Below are 27,195 nucleotides of genomic sequence, written 5' to 3'. Positions count from 1 at the left end.
ATTTTTGAGGCAAAAGCATGTCAGTGTATGCTTTACAGCACTGCTCTGTGGCTCGGGGCAAAAGAGTGGGAGAGGAGGGCAGGGGTAAGCAGTTCAGACTACCACAGCCCAACTCTGAATATCTGCGAGTCAGAATGGGAGATCGGAGTGGTTCTGATTTACAAAATGCTTACCAAGAGTAAAGTTTTAGTCTATTTAGGCCTAATGAATTATTTACACAGTGAAAATTATTTCGGCTTAGTTATCTATTAAAATGAATGAGTATGAAGGTTATAATATAAGAAGATACACATTCATTTGGCTTTAAAATTCACTTTATTATAAACTAACATAAAATAAATTTTGTTGTGTTACTATTCTGTATAAAAACAATACTATACATACCTTAGCATGTCACATCTTCAGTGAGGAATTATTTCTATTATAGTATTTACACTATTTACAATTTTTTTATTTATACGATATTTGTTTGCACCTCCGAACACATCTGAAATACATTGAAATTATATTAGAATGTATAGTGCAATAAGATTTATTCCATTAGTTATTTAAAATATGAAAATACATTATTTACACATAATTACGAGGGTAATTCGGAAAGTAAGGTCCGATTCGCGTTAACCAGATAAACAGTAAGCGAGCAGCGAAATGCGCATGCGCCCTGACTCCCGGCATGCATTACGCGCAGAACGACGCCATTTGCAGTGAAATCGTTGTAGTCTGCTGTTGTCTGTGCCTTTTTAAAATGTTTAAAACTATTGAATATCCCGCCGACTGTGAAATACGGTCTGTGATACGGTTTTTGACAGCAAGGAACGTTTCAGCAGCGGATATTCATCGACAGATAAGTTAAGTGTACGATCTAAATGCAATGAGTGACAGCAAAGTGCTGAAGTGGGTGAGAGCTTTTAAAGATGGACGAGAAATTGTCCATGACGAACCACGATCTGGTCGGCCGTCAGTGATCACCGAAGTTTTGGTGAAAGCTGTCGATAAAAAAGTTCGTGGAGATCGGCGATTCACTGTTTCTTCATTAGCAAATTTTGGATTTTTGCAAATTGTGCTCACGTTGGGTTCCCAGGCTGCTTACTGAGGAACACAAAAAAATAAGAATAGGTATTGCTCTTGAATTTTTGATCCAATATCATCAGGAAGGTGATAACTTTTTAGACCACTTTGTGACGGGTAACGAGACATGGGTTTCCCACATAACACCATAAACAAAACGCCAATCGATAGAGTGGCGTCACTCGATGTCACCGGGTGAAGTGAAAGTAAAACAAACATTGTCTACACGCAAGGTTATGGGGACAGTGTTTTGGGATAGACGTGGGATATTGCTAGTCGAGTTCATGAAGCGAGGAACAACAATAAATGCGGCCACTTATTGCAACACTCTGACTAACCTTAAACGAGCAATACAGAACAAGCAACGTGGCCTATTGACAGCTGGAGTTTCGTTGCTGCATGACAATGCCAGACCCCACTCTGCCAACCAAACCCAAAATCTCATCAAATCGTTTGGTTGGAAACAGCTGGAACACCCGCCATACAGCCCAGACTTGGCGCCGAGCGACTTCCACTTGTTTCGCTACCTAAAAGAGTTCCTAGGCGGGAAGTGCTTCGACACTGATGATGAGGTGAAACAAGCCGTACAAGACTGGTTATCGTCGCAGGCGGCCGACTTCTATGACACCGGCATTCAAAATCTTGTAGATCATTATGACAAGTGTACAAAAGTGGAAATTATGTAGAAAAATAGTGATTGATGTCTGGAATCAAATAAAACCAAGTTTTTTGTAAAAATCTGTTGTGGTTTTTTTTTTTTTAATAAAAAAAACTGACCTTACTTTCCGAATTACCCTCGTATTTATACTTTTTAAAGATATCTCTAAAGACACCTGAAAAAGTCTGAGCTGTGCACAACAAATATAGTAATTAAGTGTCGTAATTTCATCATATTCAACACAAAGACTTAAAATTATTGATTGATTCTTGATTTTTTTCTAGCCCTTTCAGCTGAAGTACTTTTATTGCAAACAGCACAGTTCCTCTCCATATTCCCTGGTAAATGATCCAAACCAAAATTATTTTGTCCTTTATATATAAATATCCTTTATGTATATATAAATAACCAAAACTAAAAAATGTCTACCACGTAAAACTAAATAACCATTATTCAGTCTGTTATTTATAAAAATCACAAAACTAACACTTCACTGAGCTATGTACATTATTTACATTTTATTGTTTGAGGCTTTCTAGCATGGGGGTGAACACTTCTCTTACAGTTCTTAGAAATGTCTTGACTTCTTCTACCCCCTTCAGTTTAAGTACTTATTTTACTGCAAACAGCACAGTTCCTCTCCATATTCCCTGGTAAATGATCCAAACCAAAATCATTTGGTCTTTTTCAGCCATATTTTTGGGCTGATTATTCTTATCAAGTCACTCTTGAGAAAGGTCCTCAATAATACTAACAGTGAACTGAAGTCTTGAAATTCGTATCTCAGCACAATTTTCCTTATACATTATAGAGAAATTCAAGGTCATTCCTGACTATCCTTAGTTTATTATCAAATTCCTGGCTTAAAACACTGTCCACCAAGCGATGTGAAGCCGATCCAGTACTTCAATTTATTCTTTACATTGAGTTTGCTGCAAACCTTTGTTGCTGAAACTAATCGATATGCAACAGCACACTTTCAGAGCTATACCCATTTGTCTCCGGGAACTAGAGTACACAAATCGCGACATGTTTTACTCTCAGAAATGAGGGCTTTCCTAGCAGTCATCCTAAATATGGGTCTCAACAAAACCCCGAAAAATAGTTACTGGTCAACCATGAAGTCACAGGCTAGCCCTTTGTTTCAATATATATTTAGTTTTTCCACATAGTCGACAATCGTACTCTAGCTAAACCTAGTCAACATGGTTATGATCCTGCAGGAAAGATCCAACCCCTATTAGAAGATATAAATAGAGTATTCAAGACCGACTACACTCCACATAGGGAGGTTTCTGTTGATGAAAGTCTCGCTGGGACAAAAAGTCACTTACAACTTACACAGTATTTACCAAACAAATATAACCACAAGTGGGGAATCAAGTTGTGGGTGTAATGTGACTCTGTCAATAAATATTCCCTGGCTTTTATCTGCTATAAAGGCGAAATAGATTCAGATGGCAGAAATGAAAATGGTCTAGACTAAAAAGTTGTCAAAACAATATTACAAATGGACAATACATGGAAAAGGGTTACCACTTATTTGTAGACAACTTCTTCAACACTCTATTACAAAATATATGTTCAGCATACCTACTTATATAACAGAAACCTTATTATGGGAGGTGTTGATAGGTCAGAGCAAATGTTGTATTTTTAATTAGATGAACAAAGGACAGTAAAATACTGGAAGTAAGTCACATTTAATGTGTAAATATTAGCGCTTTGGAACACAGTTTTACTCCACCAACGCCATCTACTAATTCATTGCAAAGCTATATCAGCATTGGATTTTTTTCAGAAATCATCTGCTTGTCATGAATGCAAACAACAATGTTCACGACAATCGTTGATCCCACCAGCTGTTAAGTGCATTCTGATATGATTCTTGTGTGCAAAAGGATCGTTGGCTGCGAGTGACAGACCCAGTATCCTGACCGATGAAATTGTTTTGCAAGTGAATAAAAAAAGTGATCTGATTGTCGACTGACGATTAATGGCCTGACTGAAAAATTTCCTCAATTTGAACGCTCTACTCTCTACAATATTGTCATGGAAAACCTCAGATACCACAAATTTATTAAAGAAAAAACAGCAAAACAATTACGATATGTTGAAAATTAAAAAAAGATGATTTGTATGGAATCTTGTCAAGAGGTTGAAAAATTGGTGTTTTTGGCTTCTACTTTTAGAAAATGGGCTGGTGTGGAAAGAGGTAATAAAAATAAATTAGTTTCATCTAGGATTCTGAAAATCAGATTACCCCTTGAGGAAAAGGTGTTGGAGCCCAAGAAGTGATGGTGTGCAGCATTATAGTCTCCAGTGAGCAGAAATGGAGAGGGCAATTAAGAGCAAAAGACACATTGGTCATCAATGCCTGTCGCCTTATGTGACACTCAAACATTAAAATAATGGTGTCACTCAAATCAAGTATTTTGATAGTTTACTAAATATATTAATAGAGCTATGGCACAAAATTGAAAACAAATTGTATGATTTAGCTCATTTTCATCTATTAATAAAACTTAAGTGCTTTAACTACTTGTCAGATCTGAAGTACACATTTTTAGGTTGGCTCAACACTAAGAATTAAATAAAAGAAAAGTAGGAGAGAAAGATAGTTATAGAGTAGCCATTTATGCAATAAATATTAAAAACTAGTTTTTATTCATTGATGTTGTTAAGAGTAGGTAAGTATATTTAAACTTAAGTATAATAAACATATTGTTGATCATTTTTAGCTTTTATATAATAAACTTAGTAGCAAGTGGATCAAACTGCAAAAATACGAAACTGGTTAGTTTGCAGACAAATTGGCTGGTGGTAAGGTTTTGTTTCAAAAAGCTTCTCCATGACTTTATATTTGTCTGCAAGATGGTGAGTGGTACAGACTAGTGTTTGTGTGGCTCCTGGTAAAAATTACTTCAAGATAAGACATAACGCAGTTAAATATTATGGTTCGTGTAATAATTGGTGGCATATTGCATGTGCTAAGATTTCCAAAAGTCAATATGATAATTTTAAGTGAATTTCAAATACCATGCCAGGAATAAAATGTTATTGTGAATGTGTTTATTATCCCTGACCGACCAATCAAACACGAATGTGAACGAGTTCATGAAAAGAACCAATCCTACATTAGTGAATGAGGGTGTGACTTCTGCAATTATGAATATAATAGTGTATGAGCTAAGTGAAATAAGTAAAAATAAGTTGCTTATGTCGGAGAAACTAATTTGAGTTGGAAATCGATAACAAGGTAATTTTTAAGCCAAAGACTTGTTGACGATCTATTTACCAACCTTAAACCTAACATGGACAACAGGTAAATTGAAGGAAATAACCATGAAATGACTTCAAAGATTCCATCAGTGGCTGATGTTTGCTCCTAATGATAGATCTCAAAAAGAGATCTATAACCTAAATGTTAATAATTTTTTAAATGATGACGAATTTCCTATTGTTGAAAATTAGAAAAGTGACAACGTTCGGTGGATGCCCGTACATTCTAAGTCTACCAAAAAAATTGAAGCCGAAAATATCCAGCCCAAAGTCTCTGATCTTTGAAACTGAAAGCCAAGATACAAAGCCTAGTAACAATAGGCCAAGCCTTAAGGTATTACAAAAGGCTACAAATTAAATAAAAATAATTTTAATAGGGACTGCCAAGTCTGGAATTAACGGAATCTGTGGAGTGAAAAAGGCTTGGCTCCACCTTGGTAAGATGGTCAAAGGAATCAAAGAAGAGGACATAAAGAAATATCTGGAAAAAACATTTCCAAATTTTGAGTTCACTGTGAAAAAACTTGGAAACGAGGGCGTTAATGAGAGTTCAAACTTGGTGTTGAGTTTTCGTACAAGGACGAGGTGATAAATGGTACTCAGTGGTCCGAAAATTTAACTCTTAAGCGTTTTTTTTTTATTCTTAACGGTAGTGAAAACCGGGGTAAGCTAGGTATAACACAAGACATAAGCCTACAATCAGAACTAAATGTGAATAGTGAGAGTAATATAAAATGTAAGTATTAACAACATGCACTTAACTGAAACTCATGAGCACACTAGACCAGTTCCTGTTGATTATAAAGACATCATTAGCCTAGACCCAGTGGGATTACCTGGCTTTCTTAGTGAGTGAAATGAAACATTTGAAGCACAAAACCATGTTCGCCTGCTTGGCTTTAAGTTATTTAATCAAAATATACAAAACATTGATGACAGTAAACTATTAGAGCTTGAACAGACTTCACAGCAATTAGGTTTGTATTTTATTGCAATAAGTGAACATTTGCAGAAAATGTGAACTCCTTCGCAATTAATAGCTTCCTGTTAGCTAACAGCCAATGTCAAGAACATCGGAAACATGGTAGACTCGCTGTATATTATGTGAGAAGTAAATACAACTTTAAGGTAATAAACTATTTTATGGACTTGAGTACACCTTTTGTGTGTGAATTAATTGGTTTGCAAATTAGCAACAATTTAGTCATAGTTTTATTTACAGACCTCCCGATGCACACATTGACATGTTTTTTGACATTTTGATAGTTTTTCAATTTCTGAGTAGGCTGAGACAGATTTTTATAGTGTGTGTGTGTGTGTGTGTGTGTGTGTGGATTTTAATGTCAAAACCAATAATCCAGAATAAATCACCAAACGGTTTTTAAACTTGTGCTTAATGCATGGCTATTCAGTAACTATAAACAAATCTCAACGGGGTAAGATCTGTTTGGACAACATTCTTGTGTTTGGTACTTCTGTGTTTTGTGCTGATGTGATAAACCTTATTTTAAGTGATTATCTGGGTCAAAACAATACCGTTTTTTTCTACGTGATGAAGAGGGTCAAGGTAGCTGATATATCCTACTGAGTCCTAAGTACCTTGTCCGAGGTACTATTTTTGTACTCATTGAGTCCCTGAGAATATTTGTCACAAGTTGGAGGTAAGACCTAAATGCCTTGTACAAAGGCACATCATGTTGACCACCCTTGAGTCCTGAGAAAAAAAAGTGCTAATTTAGAATTTTTGAACTTGTAATGAGTGTTCTAAATACCAATGGTTAACACCAAAAAATAGTTTTAAAAAAATATTGACACCTGTTTTAACCCGTTTCTAGATGTCCTTGTACAAGGCACTTCGGTCTCTACTCAGGTAAATGTCAATAATTATAAGACTCCACAAAAGAAACACTTTCTTTTTATTTATATAAATTAGATACGTTAGATGTAAGAATACAGTATTAATAGAGCAGACACAATAGTTTTTGAATTCTTAGTTCTAAAATTACTAAGCAGAATGATATTTTCTAAAACAATTTCTACCTTCAATGAGACATAAGAAAACATTGCACTTAATACAGTACACACGTCACTTTTATTCATTTTGCAGTTTTTCTGAGCACATCGTTTTTTTTTCTGTACACTTGCCACCTCTGGGAGATGATCAGCTCCTTGAGTTCGACGCCGAAGAGATGGATCTTCAACGGTTTCTACGATCAGTTAAATGACAGAAAGTTAAGGGATTGCTTTCTCCATTCTCTCCATGGTTTTCGATTTTGAACTCCAGCCTTAGTACAAGTACCATCGTTATTTTCAATCAGTGTCTGTCCGAATTCAAGTTTAAAAGTTCGGTACTGTGGAATTAACCTAGTAGGAGTATTGAGCATCTGTTTCGTTTGACGCATTTGAAGCCAAGCATTAGACAGTGATAAATCAAAAATGTAAAATACATCGAACTGTCCACTTTTTGGTCCTAGCTCGAGAGGGGCAGTATGCCATCACACGGTCAGCTAGATCGACTCCTCCCATATTCCGATTGTATGAATGTATAACCTTGGGCTGATCAATATTTATAAACTGCTTTTGGCTTTTCGACCATCTCCGTACTTCAAAAATTGGATCTTTGGCCTCTTCAGTGGACAGCATTGTTACAGTATTGTTATCCAACCATTTAGTTATAGCCATGATTCCGTCTTGTCTCACAGTCACTACACTTTCACCTCTAGAATTGTTCTTCTTAAAAGATTTATCATCAGGGAGATCTGTGGTTGGGGGGAATCCTGTCTTTTCGTATTGTTCCTGAGCACCTAATGCCACGTTTGTAAAGTTCATCAGCCAGTCTGACTGTAGTAAAAAAATCTATCAATGTACACCACATGTCCTGGAAACGAGTGATCTAGTCAGGTGTAGCACTGCATTTTCACACTGCAAAAATTCGTTCAATGATTCATCAGTGGTATATGTCTCTTAGGCCCTGCATAATACTGTAAAGTCACATACAATTCCATTAGGATTTGCTAAAACATATACTTTTAGACCAACAGGTTTGGCTTGTTCGGTACGTATTGCTTTGAAAGGCAAAAACCTGTAAAAAGGTACCATCATTTCATCAACACAAACTTCTCGTTCCCTTTTTTGTTTCCATACATCCTTCAAGAATTCTATCAAGGAAAGGTCTCACCTTCCAAAACCTGTCACCTTTTTTTTGTTTCCTCAGAAATATCGTTATCAAAAACCACTTTTAATGAGCATCGAATTAAAAAAAAATCTATCTCTGGTCATGGCATCAGCAAACTAGAGGCACTCTCCACATTTTTTCCCAAATACATTCTAATCTTAGGCAACTGGAGAGCTGACATCACAAAATTAATCCCTAACCATACTTTAAGCTCTGAAAGTTTCAATTTCAATTCTTTGCCTGTTTTTTTAATAGGTAGTTTTGGTTACTTTTCTCAACAATGATGGACAGTATTTCATCATCATAGTATTGCTGTACATACTTCTCTGCATCCCAATCTGTAGAATCTATGGGTAAGTACGCAGGCTGGACAAGCGTGGATGTTTCAGGAGCGAACACTTGTATTGTCCAAAGGTAAACCTGGCTGAACATCTTTCTTCTGTTTCTTTGGCAGTATCTTCTTACGTGAGTCGGTTTTAGATTTCTTCTTTGCCTAAACAAATCACATTAGCATATTAATCACCCAATAAAAACATTTAGGAGTTTTTAAATATATTTTGATTCTAATTTAATTTTCAATCTTTTTTATGAAGTAAAAAATAAGCTATGAATCATCAATAAAATATCTGCCCTTTATTTCTTGTTTGACAGTTTTCATTAATAATTTTTACAGTAAGTCTAATTTAAAGAACACTGGTTTTACTAAACTTATTCAGACCATTAAGTGTAAAAAAATATACCTACCACTTCCCTTGTTGTTGAGGTTGAGGGAACAGCTACCAGCTCATGCTCGTTGTCGTCGTCATCATCACTTCGGATGGTACGTAGGGCGGATCTACGTCTGAGTCATCGCCAAACAGATCATCAAAAATTGTAGTAGTCGGACTCTGGATTTAACAGTGATTCTTCCCCATCATCGTCTCTTAGATAGTCATCTATATCAGAATCATCTAGGTTGAAGTCTTCAAACCTCTTTCTCTTCACTGAAAAAAGAGCAAAATATAAAATTTGTGCTGTAATTAAGATAGATAAATATTTGTACCTGATTCTTTTCTTAAATTTAAGGTCAATATTTTTTATTTTATTTATCTAAAAAATAAATCAAAATATCAAAATTTCTTGCTTTAAGTATGCAAAAGTTGTAGTTATTGACAGGAGTAAGTAAGACCCAAGTGGCTTGGTCAAGCCACTGAAGAAAATGGTGATTTTAGTTTGTAGACCTAAGTGCCTCAGTCAAGGTACTCTAAGAATGCCTCACTCTAGCCATGTCAAACATAAAGCTAACACCATTATAATAACTTTAATAGATAGATTGGTCCTTAAACATGTAATTTGTGAAGAAATATCAATTAAATAATTATGAATACTGTCTTACCTGAGCGTGTAACACGAGCAGTTTTTTCTGGAGGGGTGTCCATCTTTGAGAGTGCATGGACAAGAAACAAGTAGTGCCATCTATCTCAACTTTAGCAAACTATTAGGGTAGTTTGAAACACAGTCCATCCAGTGCTGCTATCTTGTGTTGGAGTAAATGAACTATTAGAGTGACAAGGTTATTTTTTGTTTTTGTGACTTGTACAAGGCACTCCGGTCTTGGCCACTATAGGAGGACAAAACTGTTCAGGTCTCAAAGGCTAATGCATACATGTACTTGTACAAGGCACTTCGGTGTCTTAGCTATCAAATTCACCCAGGGGACTCAGGAGGATATCAAGATCGCAATTTTATTACCAATTAAATGATGACAACATTCACATCTTTAAAGCAATGACCAGGCAGGACTGGGAAGCAGAACTTCCACACATTAGTTATGATGTGAACTTCATTGCATTCTTGGATATCCTTGTTTATTATTATTATAAGTTAAGTTTTCCTCTCAAGAAATTTAAACCTAGGTTAGTTTTACCAGTTAACAAAATGCCAGTTAGTATACATCTGAATTGTCTAAAATTAAGATTAGGTTGAACTTTTTGTATGAATTAATGAAAACTAGTATAAACAGTGAAACTACTGAAACTGCCTATAATGAAAGAAAGATTATAATGATAATTTGATCAATAGATAAAAAAATACAGTCAAAGAAACAACTAAGCCTAGTGTAAGTAAAAAGGCCACTGAAATATCTTCTTAGTATTATAACAAATTTTGGTAATTTAAGCTCCAATAGTAAGATTGGAACCAACTGACACTGATAATGGGCCTGTACCTTTAGATTTACTAAGTACACATGGTTTTGTCACAGACAACTATAATAGTTTTAAGTTTAAATGCGTAAATATTAATGATGTATATAAAATTATTTTTTCTTTGTATACTAAAACGAGTAAGAATCATTAATGTTTTTCAGACAACCTTCTTAAGGAAGAAGTTAAATGCTTTGCTGACACTCTGGTAGTTTTAATTAATCAATGTTTTACTGAAGGAATATTCCAAAATAGTCTGAAAATTAGTAAAGTACATCCTATTTATAAGAACAAGAGGCCTAGACACGATGAAAGTAACTAATAGGTCTATTGCAATTGTACCTGTCTTCTCTAAAGTAATACAGTTAGTAGTTGGTAAGCAGCTAATGAATCATTTTAATTTGCACAATATTTTAAGCAACAAACAATATGGTTACAGAGAAGGTGTCTCAACTATAACGGCTTTAGTAGACTTTGTAGTAGAGGATATTTTAAGACACTTTTGTGTCAAATGAACTTGCTGCGGCTGCATTATGTGACCTCTGCAAGGATTTTGATAGAGTAAAATCGTGAGTATTTGTTAGAAAAGTTACCTTTGTATAATGTTAGAAACAAGAATTGTTCTTTTTAGAAGCTTTTTAATAAAATAGAACTCAGAATGTAGTTTTTGATGGGAAATCTTCAAGGCCAATAAAGGTCGCCCAACGAGTTCCGCAGGGCTCAGTGCTTGGGCCCCTGCTGCTTTTAGTGTTAATTAATGACCTAGAAGTCAATATTTCATCCGATATTTTTATGTATGCAGACGTCACTACATTGACTACCAGAAAGAAAACAAAAAAATTGGCAGAAATTGACACCCAGGAAAATCTAAATAGTTAGTGGCTGGCTGGATGCCAAATGAATTAACTTGGAACGGAGAAAAAAAACCACCACTATGTTTTTCAGTCTGAGGGATTTTACCGAGATGGAGTGTAGTCTGTCAGTACAGTTTCTCGGTGTCTGGCTGGAACCTGCTCTCTCTTGGTCGGATCACTCAACTACATTTGATACATTTTCTTTAAAAAGTTTTTTATGATGTCGTCTCTCAACATGTTTTAAAAATGGCACATTTTGGGTTTTTTTCATACAAGATTACCTGTGGTTTGATTGTTTGGGGCAGTGTCTCTTGTTTGTTTTTATTTTGCAAAAACATGAAGTAAGAATAAAACAGAAGTAGATTTTGGAACTCATTGTAGACCCTGATTTGTTTATTTAAATATCTAATTTTTTTTACTCAGCTTTCATTTTGCAAAACTTTTTATTCATGAAAAATAACTGTAACTTAACTCTCAATAGCTACATAGTTATAATACCAGAACCAAACAAGATGTTCAAAACATCATTAAGTAAAACCTTGAAGAAACCATCTGTTTTTGGTTGTCTCATTGTAAGATATTTAGATAATATGACAGTTTAATGCTTCTGTAAGTCGTTTTTTTTTTACTTTGTAATGCTTTACGTACTGTGGAAGAGTTTTTAAATAGTCAGTGGACTTTGGAATGCTTATAATAATGATTGTATGTTAAGCCTTTTAGCCTAAATGTTATTTTAATTTGTAAGCTCTGAAAAATCCAATATATTCAATTAAATATCGTATGGGAATAAAGAACCATGTTTTATATCTTTACTGAATGAAATAATTCAAAATTGCTTAATACTCGTAAAGTAAATGTAATACATTAACTGAATTAATTATTTCTTTAGTTGCGTAAAAATATCTACAGAATATATAGATGAAAATAAAGTGGTCCTACTGATCTCTACTGCTATGTATATGTAGATATTATAATAAATATAATTATACTAACGTATACAATTTCTTGAAGTCTCCCATTTTCACTCTGTAGGCTTAATTCCAGAGAACCTTCAGTCTTTTTCTCCTCTGTGAGCTGTTTCTCTAAGGTTTCTTTGTTATTTTTGGTGGAAGAAATCTGCCTTCTGTTACACTCCTCTTCCTAAAACAGTCAATAAATTAAGCACAGTTTGAGATGAAGTTTACACAGTTATAAAAAAGACATACGACAATGTCTCCTAAGAATTAAAGATAAGTAATTGTTTTCCCAAATCTATAAAACCCCATAAAAATATGCAATATTGTCATTATCTTATAAAATTGTGCTATCAAATTTATGTTAGAATAGAGTTATTTCTATTTATTGTTAGAATAATAGACTAAATGCTAAGTAGTAACTGCTAAAATGCTATACCTCTTTCAGTTGATGATACCAGCTTTCAACACCTACAGAGTCAGGGGAGTGTTTCTGCACCTTATAACTCAGTTTAAAATCCCTTTCAATATTAAATATGTCCTTTATTGTTAATAAACTCAATCTTTGCAGCTCTTGTTTGCTTTTGGTATTTCTGACCATTTTAAGTATATCTTGTCTGGGAGTATTACAAGCTATTTTTTTGGCAATAAACTCTCTTTCTTCAGTAGTCAACCGTATATACTTCAGCTCATTTTCATGACCAACATGAAGAGGCATGTACTCTGCATTAACTCCACCTTTTTTATCGATGAAGCATTTAATTCCAGAAGGACAATAAGCATTTATTTTGCATGAACCCATTGCTTTTAATTTCCGTTTGTTTAAACCTCTAGGTTTAAAAACACCATTCCTATTACAAACATAATACATTGTGTTTTTTCTTACATTTCGTAAATTGTAAAAACTTGTTGTTTGTTTCGTGATTTCCAGTCTCCATTTATGAAATGCTTTAATTGACTCAAAAGAATAACATTTCTTATTTAAGGTCAATTCATGTATTTTTTCCAGATGATCATTTATTTCACTCCGCCTTATAGCAAAAGAAATAAACGGGCACAGAGGGCATTGTCTTTTTATAGCTTCTCGTTGCTCTTCTTCAACAGTGTGAGATTTTTTTTCATGTGCCTTTAAAGCTCTCAAGGAACTATAAACGGCATTGCATTTTGGACAATTCTGAAGTTGTAGTGGTTTCTCATGTGTATGTTTTGAAAAATGCCTTTTAAGATTTGACTTGTACGCAGTGCTGTAGTTGCATTTGTCACATTTCAGTAAATTTGTTCCATCCTGTTGTGAGTGAACTACATGTATATGAATTTTTAAATTTTTTTTGTACGTAAATTTTTTATCACACACTACACAAGCACAACCGACTTCAGTCAATAATTCGCCATTAAAATTTTTCTTGTGAACATTTTTTATGTGAGAATAGCAAGAACTTTTACTCTTAAACTCTTTGTCACAAATAGAACATTTTAGTGGATTCTCGGTGTCACCATTCATCTGGAAAAAAAAGCATAAATGAGGAAACAACTGAAATATTATTCATATATAAAAGATACAGGTACGAGGGCAATGATAGTGATCCAAACAACAAATTGACCAGTTCGAGTTGCCATTAGATAAGATGTATACTGGCCCAAGACACCTTCCACATTTTGCTACTGATACTTATATTATATTTGATATGAATAATTTGTCAACTCTCTTTTAAAAGTCAAAGCTACTTTCTCTAAAGCGACATAAGGTACACCACTGGCCTGACACACTGACACATGATGATGGTGAGTGGAAGGATTAAATATTTATTTATCTTGGATTCCTGTTCGAAACATACGGTCACTTTAGTAACAGTAATAAGAAAACGAAAATATGAGAAAAATGGTTGACACCAATGATATGCTACTTACTATAATACCAAAATGAATATTAATTACTTTTATAGTAGGCTAGATGTTTCAACAGTATGATAAGCGCCCAACACTCAAATGAAATCAAATATCAATTAGAACGATTTAAATGTTGTCAGACATATTTACTTTGTAAAGTAATTAGGTGCCAGTAAGGATAACATCTGGAGTAGCTGATCAAAATAAGTTATTAACGTATTCTGCTCATCCTCCTGAAGAAAAATATATATGGTTTTAGGGGGTGGAAGTACAAATCACTTTTTTAATAATTTAAATGTAAATTTATGGTTATATTTGTGTATTGTACTTCTTATCTATAATTTTCAGTATCATCTGGTCCCAATAGACTATCTAAGTGGTCTGTGGTCAGAACAGGTTTTAATTGAGCACCATCAACCATCTTGCGCAATATTCTTCACTGCCTGTTTAATAATAATGGCGTCTATTACTCATTCACAGCGGGTTAACTTTAATACAGTTAATTATTTTTAAAGTTATTTACGTGTTTGATTCGGATTACGTGAGCAGTTAAAATATTAGGAAATTAATTTATTCCTGGTCATTGTATTTATTCAGAGTGAGAGTATAAGTTTGTTGTGTGTGTTATTTTTAAATCAAGAAAAACTATTTTTATGTGATTGGAAGCTACCACGTGGTATATAAGTACATAGTACATACATACGACGTTATGGTTATGTTGATTTTGGTTATTTATTAAACTTGCTTTCCACCTATTGAAAGCCTGTGTTGCTTTGTTCAGAACAGTAACAATAGGTTAGTAACGTGAAACTCATGTTTTGCCACTCCAGCCATTATGTTAAAAGTTACAAAATAATTGTAAGCACTACACTGCTCAAACTTGGTATAAATAAAGTTGTATTACTTACTAAAATTTTAAATGCATATATTTCTTTTACATTATATAAATATAGCTTCACTATAACATAATCTTAAAGTCTAACGTAATTCAGTTCGACATTATTGTTTCAAATTAATTCAAACATAGTTAAATCATGTGTATGGTATTTGAGTAATGTCCATCACAGACAACAAAATACTGTTATTTGTCAATAACCTTTTACAAAATAATGTGTTAAGGTATTACGATCATGTGACATATGGTAACAAATTACCAGCTGATCCCATATTGGTAGCTATTAGCGTTATATTATTACTGAAATTACGTTACTAAGTTGCAAGTAAACTGAGGCTAATTCTACATGTGTAAAACCATTCACGTGATTTGAGCTTGAATTTAGGTACTAACTCAAGGGATGTTTTTCTTTTGCACCAGAAGTGAGAGGCCACCGAAGCCTGATGGCCAGAGGCATTTCTGATCGGTACTTTGCCGACATCTTCTTCTTCTATGGGGCGGCCTATTGCTATGCACTTAAGCCTCAAGTGCCTTTTGCGCACCCCAGAAGCACACCATGAGACCAACCAGTCTACGGTTTCAGCAGTTATACAAACCTTTGCTATTGCAAGACAGTCAAAGAGCGGGTTTGAGTTTCCTTCTGCTCGTTATACATTCTACAGAGCATATCCTCTGACCTCGTATCACGTCCCAAATCGTCCATCGTGATCTGATGTCAGAGAAGTTGTCCGATCTGAGATAAGGAAATTTCCACTCAGAAATACCCCTGGCCATCGGTGCAGACTTCGGTTCAGCGCCATCCCACACTTCTGCAGACAAAAGAAAAACATCCCTTGAAACAAAGACGTAGTCAGCGAGGGGGTCAAGGGGTCCTGAACTCCCCAAGTTTTCAATTACTTTTTTGGCAAACTTAAATAATTCAGTATTACTGACATATACTGCTGAAATATCGTTCTCAACATTGAAATGGGTCAAGAACTTTTTAAGAAACAAAATGGGGAATGAGTGGTTGACTGCACTTCCCTTGCACATCAGTCGCCATCACTCCAGCCCCCAAAACCTTTTCCTGGCTACGTTCTTGGCAAGAAATAATAACCAAATTCAAGCTCATATCACATGAGCACTAATACAGGTTATCTTTAACTTTGGTACTAATTGTAAAATATACATGACAACCTATTCTAAACCTACTTAAATTGTGCAATATATCCATTGACTGCAATATAATAAGTGGCCACCACCACAATCGAATCATCAATGTTCATGAGTATTGAATCCTCAATATTTGACCAAATTAGACAATTTTTAAAGTTTTCCTAGCAGAAGGTTTATGCCTGAATATGACTTGGTTATCACAGGTGACTTCAATAAAAATATTTCAGAAAACTCACAACAGTCTTAAAATTTTCTTAATCTTCTGACACCTTATAACTTAATTTGTTTAAACAAAAATCCTACTAGAGGATTGGCTTGTATTGCCAACATCATAAATAATAACGTATACAATATAAGTGAATGCAAAGTTTTCAAAACCCATATATCAGATCATGATGGCCTTTATTGTCAGATAATTAGAGGGAACATAAAAAGCAAACAGAAAGATTCATCAACTTGTACTTTTAGAGTTCTATCTGTATAGGCTATTAATTCTCTTAAATATATGTTAAGTAAGACAGACTGGAGCTATATGCTCTGTGAGCAGAATGTAGAATTTCTATTTACAAATGTGTTAGGATCTTAGAATATATATATTTCTGTCTAATAAACGTAAAAGAAAATTTGCATGAATATAAAAATCTTTTACCAATTTTGAATTGGAGGCTAAATTCAGATTAGATAGTTAAATGTATGTATTTTTATAAATGTTGATGTAATGTAATGTCGGCTATTCATTGATCATGGTTTTAAATTTTATTAACTGTTGTCTAATTATTTATTTGTAAATTTGTTTTTTAATCTGTTAAAAATTTACATTTTTAATGTTAAAACTATTACAGTACTAGTTTATATAATGTTTAAACTATTTATAATGTTATTCTATATTTACTTTAATTTTCACTCAAACATAGTAGGTGCAAAAAGAATGCAACAAACAATGAAAAAGTAAAATTATGTTGTATTGTTATATTGTTATTGACGAAATCTATTGCATCACTGTATGTTTAAAATGATGAATAAAATCTTGAATCTTGATAAATGAAAAAAACTATCAATGCTATCTATATTTACAAAATGTTACAAACAAAACAATAATATTTACTGACCTTTTACAATTTTCAAAGATAAGCGTGTCCGACTCCTTGTCACACAAAGAACACATGTATATCATCATTGTTCTTGCTACCATTAGTCAACAACCAAACACATGATTTTACTTGAAATACATGAATTAATTTGGAGCAATAATGTCAAACTGAATTAAATTTTAGGGTTTTATAATTGTATTATAGTGAAGCTAACTTTTATATGTAAAAGAAATGTATTTGTTTCAGGTTACATAAAATAACTAAACTTTATTTAAACTATGTTTGAACGCTGTAGTACTTACGATTACTTTACAGGGTAAACATATCTGACAAATTTAAAAATGCTCGATTAGATCACCACCAATAATCATTACTTCTCGTCGATACATATATTCTACAAGGCGATCGGCAATGAAGTCACTCCTGATACCAGTTTTTAAGGATTTCTTTGTAGTTCTCCAATTAGATTCCATTGCTTGGATGTTTGCAGAAATTAGTGGATCGACCAAGTTTGTACAGTGGTTTACAGTAAAATGGTCATAGCCTTTTATTATCTTTTGTTTTTACACCAAACTAGGCTTTCCATAAATCTTTAATAATCGTTATTCCTGGTTTTACATGTTTCACAATTAATGGGAAAGTGAATCAGCATTACGTTCATTTTCTGGGAAAATCAACCACCTCTTCTCTAGCTTTTGGAAATGATATTAGTGTTTATTTCCATCATGCCTATTACTCATGTATACTCCATTAACCTTCCTCACAGTTATATTTTCTATTTATCAATCTTTGCTTCATCAAATTCTACTATAACTCCTTAACCACCTAACAATTCTTTTTTTCCAACTTGTCATCTAGCCATAAAAAACAAACTTTTCTACAAAAGGATAGCAATCTGAAATGGTATTTCCACAGGTACTGATGTCATCAAAACTATTATGTAGGAGAAGGGTAGTGACAACAACACGCACAATGGCAATGAATAAGCAGATATAGACTCAAAATAATTTTATAAACACTGAGCAATGTTATAAATAATTATAAGATAATGACCTTGCTCCTTTAAATTCGAATTGTCCAGTTTGTATTGAGGAGATGAAAACTAGCATTAAAAGTTAAAATCACAAGGAAAGTAAGAACAAACATGACGTATCTTAAAAGATCTTGAGAAGACTTTATTTGAACATTCTAAATTTGGTATTATGAATATAATGAAAAATCATGTACTATTTCAGATGAAATAAAAAAACTATGATTTTTAATTGTTAATGAATGTACTTTTGATGCCATCAGTACCTGCAAAAATGCCATTTCAGATTGGTTAAAATAGTTGTAAGTAATACGTTGCTCAAACGTTGTCTAAATATACATAGTTTAGTTATTTTATGCAATCTGAAAAAAATACATTTATTTTACATATAAACGTATAACTTCACCATAATATGATTTTAAAAGCATAAAACTTAATTCAGTTTGCTCAAAATTAATTCGAAGTAAAATCGTGTTTGGAAATACATTTAAATTAAAATCATGGGTTTTGTTATTGACTAATGGCGGCAAGAACAGTGACTACGCGTAATTTTTGTTCCAAAAGCAGTCACGTTTATACTTGAAAATACATAAGGTAATTAAATGTTATTGTTTTTTTTGTATTTATATATTATATTTTAATTTGTAAATTTATATTAATATTTATATGTTAATTTCAAAGATTGAAAAGAAGCAAAACCATATTGTTCTTTTAAATATCTATTACGTTTTTTGGTCCGACATTTTGTTTTTAGTCTTAAGACAGTTTACTTGCAGTTGTCTAGATAGTCATGAATATCGATGATTCAAAAAATTTAATTAATCATCATCCGATTGTTTTGGTGGTGGCTTGTTAAACTGCAGCCTGTAAATTTTATAATAACATAAAGGTTACAAATTTAGTCCAGTTATATATAGAGATATAGCAATATTTTACTAGAAAAAACTTACAAAATCAAAAAAGTAGGTGGAACTAATTTTTCTGCAACGACGAAAACTGCAACGTTATTCTATAATTACTTCGCTGTCATACAACAATAAAAAAAACCCAATGGTGTTCGGCAACTCTTAACCTTTTCAATGGTATAAGAATCGCATCGATACTCAATAGTTTATTTATTTATTTATTTATAATTTTATGGCCTACATTGGACCACTTTAGTCACTTTATATTTTCTAGTCTTTCTTCTTTTATCCACCCAATATTTCTTCATCCTTTCCGAGCGTAATTGCCTTTCCTCCTCCGGAACCACTCTTCCTATTCGTTGTTTGTTTCTTTTCAGCTGTAGTGTAGAGTATTTGTCATTCAACATCTTCAATGTGTTTGTCTTGTGTTTTAAATCCTCTACTGTAATTTGTAACTCTCTCATATCTTCTTTTAATTCTGTGATCCATTTAATGTCACTTTTACTATACCACAGTTTTTCTACTATTTTCCTGCTAATTCTATTTTCAGGTGTTCTTAACAAATGCCCCAGGAATGATATTCGTTTCTTTTTAATTATACTTGTAATGGGTTCTATATTTTTGTAGACTGTTTCATTGGAAGCTAGTCTCCAAACTCCGTCTACTTGATAGTTTTTGTTTAAGCAAGTTCTGACTATTCTTCTCTCCATCTTAAGAACCTTATCTATTGCAATAGTATTTGTTGTTTTAATACTCAATAGTTTACACACTATAACAAATAAGATTAAGTAGGTGGTCCAAATCAAATAATATCCGTTTATTAACCTTTAAGGAACAAAAATAAACAATGGATATCCATTGAATGGCAGACAAGAGGGTTAATTAAAAAGCCAGTTTGCTTAATTCCATCTAAAATAGTGCAAGATTTTCAATATATTCACAATTCCAAGTTCAAAAAAGTCTTCTCAAGTGCGCTTTTTAAACATCATATTTAATCTGACTTGTAGCGAAACACTATTTGGTTTCCAGCTGGCAATGACATCACTAGCCTACTCAGTACGTAAATAACGTAAAAGCAGCTGAAATGATTAAATATCAATATCTATAGGTAATCGATAATCATAATATAATATGTGTTGGTTACTGCTTAAATTGCAGCCTTTCCATTCCTAACCTCATTGCTTGCATGAAATCGTCTCAGCTATTACTGGTTACCTAGTAACCTAATACCATAAAATCGCAATGAAAACACTACATCATTCAGCCAAGCTATGGGGAGGCTTTAATAAGTGGCCTACACTCATTATCCGATTGCTGTTATCGAACAATTCAACTTTACATACATATCCCCCTTGGAAATGAAAAATACACATACAATAAGAGTTATAAATAACCGAACAAGAAGAATCTCGTACATTACAATTTTCAAAACATAAATTTAACAATAACATTACAAAACAACAAAACCAACTATGGCCTAGATTTAGATATCAAAGAAACCTTAAAATATTACAACTTGCCCAGCCTGATATCAACCAGTAACTGCTTTTGTGAAATGGAGGAAAGAATTCTCCCCATGGGTTACTAGTAGCCAAATATAGATATAAGGCGGGGAGACTTTAACCCTTTTAGGAGTAATGACGTACCGGTACGTAACCAGTAGGATTACACACGGGAGTAATATAAAATACAACAAAATTACGCTCAGGAATAAAAAATTTTGTTTCCACATTTTTATTTAAACATATTTATTTTGTTACGAAATAAATACTATTTACGTACAATGTGTGTTATTTTTGTGTTTTAATGGCACAATATTCAAAATTCAACATTTAAAAAAGTTTTTTTGGTATGAAACACTGCAAAACAGAGATATACACAGAGGGCAACATTACAGTCTGGGCACTCGTACTGTGTATCTTTTCGTTTTTTGTCTTGAGTTTGAACAAACGTAACATCGTTTTTGAAATTTTCGGGTTTGTCCCTAACGGGTTGGCATTGGACGTGGAAAGTGGCGGCCAGTCCGGCGCAAAGGGTGCTTGTCACCACTTGGAGCAACTGTCCTTTTTTTCTTTTGGAGTGTGGTGGGATTCAAAAATCTGCCTTATTAGATTCATTCTAAACTCCAAAAAAGAGATCTATTAAAAAAGAGAAACATTACCACTATGTTTCCATGAACACAAACCACAATGATCTGCTTGTGTATTTCTGACACCAGCCTGATTGGTATTACTTGTGTTTTGTTCATTATCACTAGTCACACCAGATTCACTCTCAGTGTCCATGATATCACTAATAAAAGTATCATATGCGTCTTCCTCCTCAGCCTCAACAAACACATCATCGACAGATTGTAATATTTTCTCATAATTTTCAGCAAGCCGATCAGCATCACTTGCAGTGGACAAAAGACCACGTATTTCCTCTGAACGTATATTATTCCGTTCATCGAAACTCATAGTGCAACACTAATCTTACCAACAACAGTAATAAATCAAACAATACGTCTAGTATTGTGTAGTAGCTTGTTATTATACAGCGAAAGAATAATGTAATGATCTAGTGCCAATAGTTACCCGCCAGTACTATTGAGCATTTTGCGCTGAAAGATAATCACATGTTTTACTTTGACAGGCACAAGGAAGGACTGGGAAGGAGACAGCGCATGCGCGGTGAGTCCCCGACCACCACCATTCAACAACTCAAAATCACAGCTGAGACAGTCTGTGCCCAGCCCCGCCACGATGCCTACAGCTGTGGTGGTTTCTTCCCTCAGCCTCACCCACCACAGTTCCTCATATATCCATTCTCTGTTCCTCTACATAACTTATCATCGTCAATTAAGGTTTTGTTATCGTTGAGTACAAATAAATTATGAATTGATTCATATTACTTCAGAAAACGTACCGGTACGTCCTTACTCCTTTGGGCCAAGTAAGTAAATCACGTAAGTTACCGGTACGTTGCTACTCTTTTCCTAGTAAAATCATACATTTTTAACTGGCTTAAAGCTAACAAACTATCCTTAAATATTTCCAAAACATCCATACTTAATTTTCACTTTATTAGAAATTTTAGAGAACAACTTGAAATAACTTTTTACCAAAGTAAACTTACTTCTACAAAAAATTGTAAATTTCTTGGTGTTACTTTAGATGACAATCTTAGATGGGAAAATCACATCAGTCAGTTAAATGGGAAACTAAATTCAGCATGTTATGCTATTCGTAAAATTAGAGACTTGACTGACTTAAGAACAGCAAAAACTATTTATTTTGGCTATTTCGAATCTGTGTTGAGATATGGAATTGTTTCCTGGGGAAGTTCACCATTTATTGAACAGGTTTTCAAAACTCAAAAGAGAGCAATCCGAATTCTAGGAAATTTGAAATTTAATCAATCATGTAGAGGACATTTTTTTAATCTTCAAATTTTAACAGTAAGAAGTATTTACATAATGGAAGTTTTAACTCAAACATATAAAAGAATACAGTCCAATCCCTTTATCTCCCATCATAACTACACAACACGTAATAGTTATTCTCTACCTGTTCCTATACACAGAACAACCCATTTTAAAACATCTTTCTCTTACAATAGTCAGCATTTTTTTAACAAATTACCTTTAGCATGGAGAGAGATTCCTACATTAAAGGCTTTCAAAAAAACTATTAAAGAATACATGCTTCAAACTGAAATTTATACTTTTGACGATTTTCGTCCGAATTCACCAGAAAATAATTAAGATGTGAAATATCATACCACCTAGTATTAGCTATATGTTACTTGTGTTGTAGTTAGTATTTTTTTAAAATTGTTATTTAGTATTTAGTGTTATTATTTCTTGACGAGCCTTATAACATTGTAATGTTCTATTGGGCTAATAAATCATTTCATTTCATTTCATTTCATTTCATTACTCCTTTCCCAGTAAAACTCATACTCTTCAAAGGGTAAATAAGCGGCCTACACTCGTTATTCAGTTGTTTTTATCAAACAATTCAATATATTACCCAACTTCGGTATTTAGAAATCGTACACAATAAGTTATAATTACTGTAACAAAAAGAATCTTGTACATTACAATTTTAAAACGTAACTTTAACACTATCATTACAAAACCAACTATGGCATAGACTTATATATGAAAGAAACCTAACAATGTTTATTACTTGCCCAGCTTGGATCATTGAGTAAACCGCTTTTGTGAAATGGAGGAAAGAGTTCTCTCCATGTGTTACCAGAAGCCAAACCGGGTAGGGTACGATAAGCGGACCCGGTTTTTTATATAAAAATTGGCAAACAATATTACTTAATCATAACCATCAATATAAACAATCGATACTGATTAATAATTTTGGATAACTTAAATAATCTATATCAACAGCTGTAAACACTTTCAAATAATACACATAAAGTAATATTTCAAATTTACATAAGTAACATTTGATTATTAAAAATGCAGTCAATTTTAGAAAACTACAGGACATTGCTTTGAAAGAAAAGACACGTTTTTCGTGGCTTCAAAATGTTGGATTCGTATTGAAAAACCCATTATGTGAAATTTGTAGGAAACAAAAAACTGTAACTGTGAGAGGAGCAAATATGGTCGTCTTCAGTTTTCCTAATTTTGGTTATAATAATTTGTTTGCCCACTGTAAATATTAAATTCATATTTTAATTTAAAAGATATGATTGTTACTAAGGACTATAGATACTTTTATATCGATTTAGTCTAGGATTTGAGATGTAAATATTAGGTTTCTTCGATATAAAAAACCGGGTCCGCTTATTGTACCCTACCCGCCAAACCTACATGTTAAAGCCACTTAAACAAATCTCGTCACTTGTGAGGAATATCTTACATATATTCCTCATATCCATCAAAATTTTCAAAGTCTCTAAACATTAGTTACTTCTTGCTGTTTATTGTCTACATTAACACTTTGTACCCTGAGCCCGAGTATAGGTCGGGCCGCGTCGGCAGCGCCTGCTACCGGCGCCCGAGTATAGATCGGGTCGTGCTATTTAATAAATTGTATTATTTTAACTCAGTCATCTTATTTTTGGATTCAAACATTTTGGTTATGTTCATTGGTTGTCTAATTTCGTATTTGTTGGTTTTGAGATCCTTGGGTCACGTTTTAGTAATGAAATACGTATATTTTTCTTCGTACTACAAGCGAGTCTAGACAGCTGATCGTAGGCGCCGCGGCTGATCGTAGGCGCCGCGGCTGATCGTCGGTACTGTCAGTTTGCTTTGTAGTGTTTCACGTTGTGTGTTGTTGTGAGTCTTAGTGATGTCTTACTAAGTTTTCTACAAATCTTGCCGGCAAATACTGAAGCAAATGTTATTATAATGTAGGTGTGAATTTAACTGTTTGTAAATAATCAGAACTTTAGTTTCTTACTGAATGAAGTAAAGGCAAATGCAAGCAATGTGAGGTTATCCGTGTGTTTTGTTTCGTATTTACAATCGCTTTGTTCTTTCTTCTCGACTTTCTGTTGATTTTCTTTTATATTCTTTACTTATTATTTTCGAGTTAAAATAATATGGGTGATGAAATCAAAAGTAATGCAATTCGCGATCTTTTGTTTGATTCCGAGTCGGAAAGTGACGATGATTTTGATACACCCTGGGACCAAATATTGATTTTATGAATGATCTAAACGAAAATGTGCGAGATCTTGTATTTGATTCAGACCATTGTGCTTTAAAAATTACCACACTAAGGCGAACTACCTGAACTAACAAGCTATGTAGCAAAAACTTTTTTGTATTTTTTTTACATAACATTCAATACTATGTAATAATTTTAAACTTTATATTTGTATACATTTAAAAAAAGTATGTAACTCTATCTTTAAAAAGATATATATAGTATGAGGTTCTAACATAATTACTGTAATAACACAGACTTTTTTAAAAGCATCATAAAACCCCAGGGAGCCACGCCGAAACATGTATTAAGGGCCCAGGGTAGAAAGTGTTAAAATCACTACAACTAATAATGGGTAGGGTACGATAAGCGGACCTGGTTTTTTATATTGAAATTGGGAAACGATATTACTTAATCATAACCATCAATATAATCAATCGATACTGATTAATTATTTTGAACAATTAACTTAAATAAACTATATTAACAGCTGTAAACACTTTCAAATAATAAACGTAAGGTAATATTTCAATTTTACATAAGTAACATTTGATTATTACAAATGGCAGTCAATTTTAGAAAACTACATGACATTGCTTTGAAAGATGATAAGACATGTTTTATGTAGCTTCAACATGTTGGACTCGTACCGAAAAACCCATTATGTGAAATTTGTGGGAAAGAAAAAAACTGTAACTGTAAGAGGAGCAAATATGGTCGTTTTGTTTTCCTAATTTTGGTTATAATAATTTGTTTCGTCACTGTAAATATTAAATTCATATTTTAATTTAAAACACGTGATTGTTATTGAGGTCTATAAGTTAAATACGTTTATATTGATTGATAGTCTAGGATTTGAGATACGAGTATTAGGTATCGATGGTTACATTCTTCGATATAAAAAACCGGGTCCGCTTATCGTACCCTACCCCTAATAAGTTTATATCATATGCTAAGTTAAATAAATTGTAATAACGAATTATTCCTTCAAATAAACACATCAAAATTTGATAAAAACAACCGAATAAAGACTGTAGGCCTAGAAGCCACTTAAACAGTCACTTGTGAGAAATATCTCATATTTTATCCCCATATTCATCGCTATTTTCAAAGTTTACAAATATTATGTACTTCTTGCTGTTTATTGTTTACCTACATTAAAATTACTATACTATACTAATAAGTTTAAATGCTCAGTTAAATCAATTGTAGGATAATATCGACTTATCCCTTTGGATAAAAACAATCGAACCATTCGATAATAGCAATTGAATGATGAGTGTAGGCCACTTATTAAATTCTACCTCAAGCTGTTACTGAAATAACAGCATCCTGGTAATAGGTTACCACTGATTAACCTGTTACAGACACTAATGCTACCCATCTGTAATCGTCGCAAATGCGATGAACCCATTTTATTTGTATCACAAGGTGTCTGACAAGTTTATCCTACAAAACAGTAAAAAGTAAGTAAATGTTATTGTTTCCTGTTACATTTTATAAATACATGACATATATAGTTTTTTATTTATCATAAAATTATTACTTTTAAACATATAAAATCATCCGAACTACACCATCATTTGAAATACCTATAACATAATTTGGTTTAAGTAGTTATATAGAGGATTTGTTACTCATGATTATTTATGATTCAATAATCATAAATACCGACGCTTATTATACTGCAGCTCATGTTTCTAGCAACTAAAATTAGCCTAGGCCTAAATACACTTCAAATAAATATTTCAGAGTAACCAGGTTAAATCACTAAATGAACCAAACTCACCTTTTTATGAACCTTAAAACTCTTTGAAGTAGTTACTTGACTACCTAAAACGATAGTTTCATTTTAGTAGCTGGTACTTAGGTATAATGCTTAGTTTATTTACACTGTATTTGAGTTTTTAAACATCAATATTTCAATTGTGCTTTAGCTATAATTTCCTCTATCTGTAGTGATAAAAAGCTAACCTCGTGGACACATTGTTTCATTTTAGAATTACTACATGTAAATTCCAGTTAGGACTATAGTATTGCTAATTGCAAACAGAAAAACAACAAACCTATAAATACAAGAAACAAACAGAAACACGATTGCAATGATAGAATAAGAAGCAGAGCAGAAGAGAAAGTGCACAGTGCTCTGAGGAGCAAATCCAGGGACGGAGAGCATGAAAATAAGGTAGACATGATTATATATATATATATATATATATAATATATATATATATATATATATATATATATATATATATATAAGGATATTATTTTTGTGCCCGGTAGCATTACTTAAAAAATGGCGATTGACTTCATAGTCTGATGAAAATGTAATATTTTTTGTGATGATTCTTGACTAAACCGTTAGCTAATTATTTGATTCGTTATCAAAAATATAT

At 33.1% G+C, this 27,195-nt stretch overlaps 1 protein-coding gene across 3 annotated transcripts; it reads right to left on the bottom strand.

Annotated features, from left to right (window-relative positions):
• Positions 1 to 296: 296 nt before the first annotated feature.
• Positions 297 to 26,914, bottom strand: LOC124357806 (zinc finger protein 841-like). Of its 3 annotated transcripts, none has more exons than XM_046809860.1 (5): positions 26,586 to 26,914; positions 15,552 to 15,764; positions 12,613 to 13,674; positions 12,214 to 12,360; positions 297 to 487 (listed from the first exon to the last, which is right to left on the bottom strand). In XM_046809860.1, exons 3-5 carry the CDS (start codon positions 13,672 to 13,674, stop codon positions 455 to 457), a joined length of 1,242 nt encoding a protein of 413 aa, XP_046665816.1. In that variant the 5' UTR covers positions 15,552 to 15,764; positions 26,586 to 26,914; the 3' UTR covers positions 297 to 454. The 3 variants fall into 3 exon arrangements, with proteins under 3 accessions (XP_046665816.1, XP_046665818.1, XP_046665817.1); XM_046809862.1 differs by having other exon boundaries at positions 15,633 to 15,764; XM_046809861.1 differs by lacking the exon at positions 15,552 to 15,764.
• Positions 26,915 to 27,195: the final 281 nt, after the last annotated feature.

This window comes from Homalodisca vitripennis, chromosome 3 (genome assembly GCF_021130785.1).
Source record: "Homalodisca vitripennis isolate AUS2020 chromosome 3, UT_GWSS_2.1, whole genome shotgun sequence".
Lineage (NCBI taxonomy): Eukaryota > Metazoa > Arthropoda > Insecta > Hemiptera > Cicadellidae > Homalodisca > Homalodisca vitripennis.
Note: the sequence above shows the minus strand (reverse complement) of the source record. Positions and strands in the feature narration are given on the sequence as shown.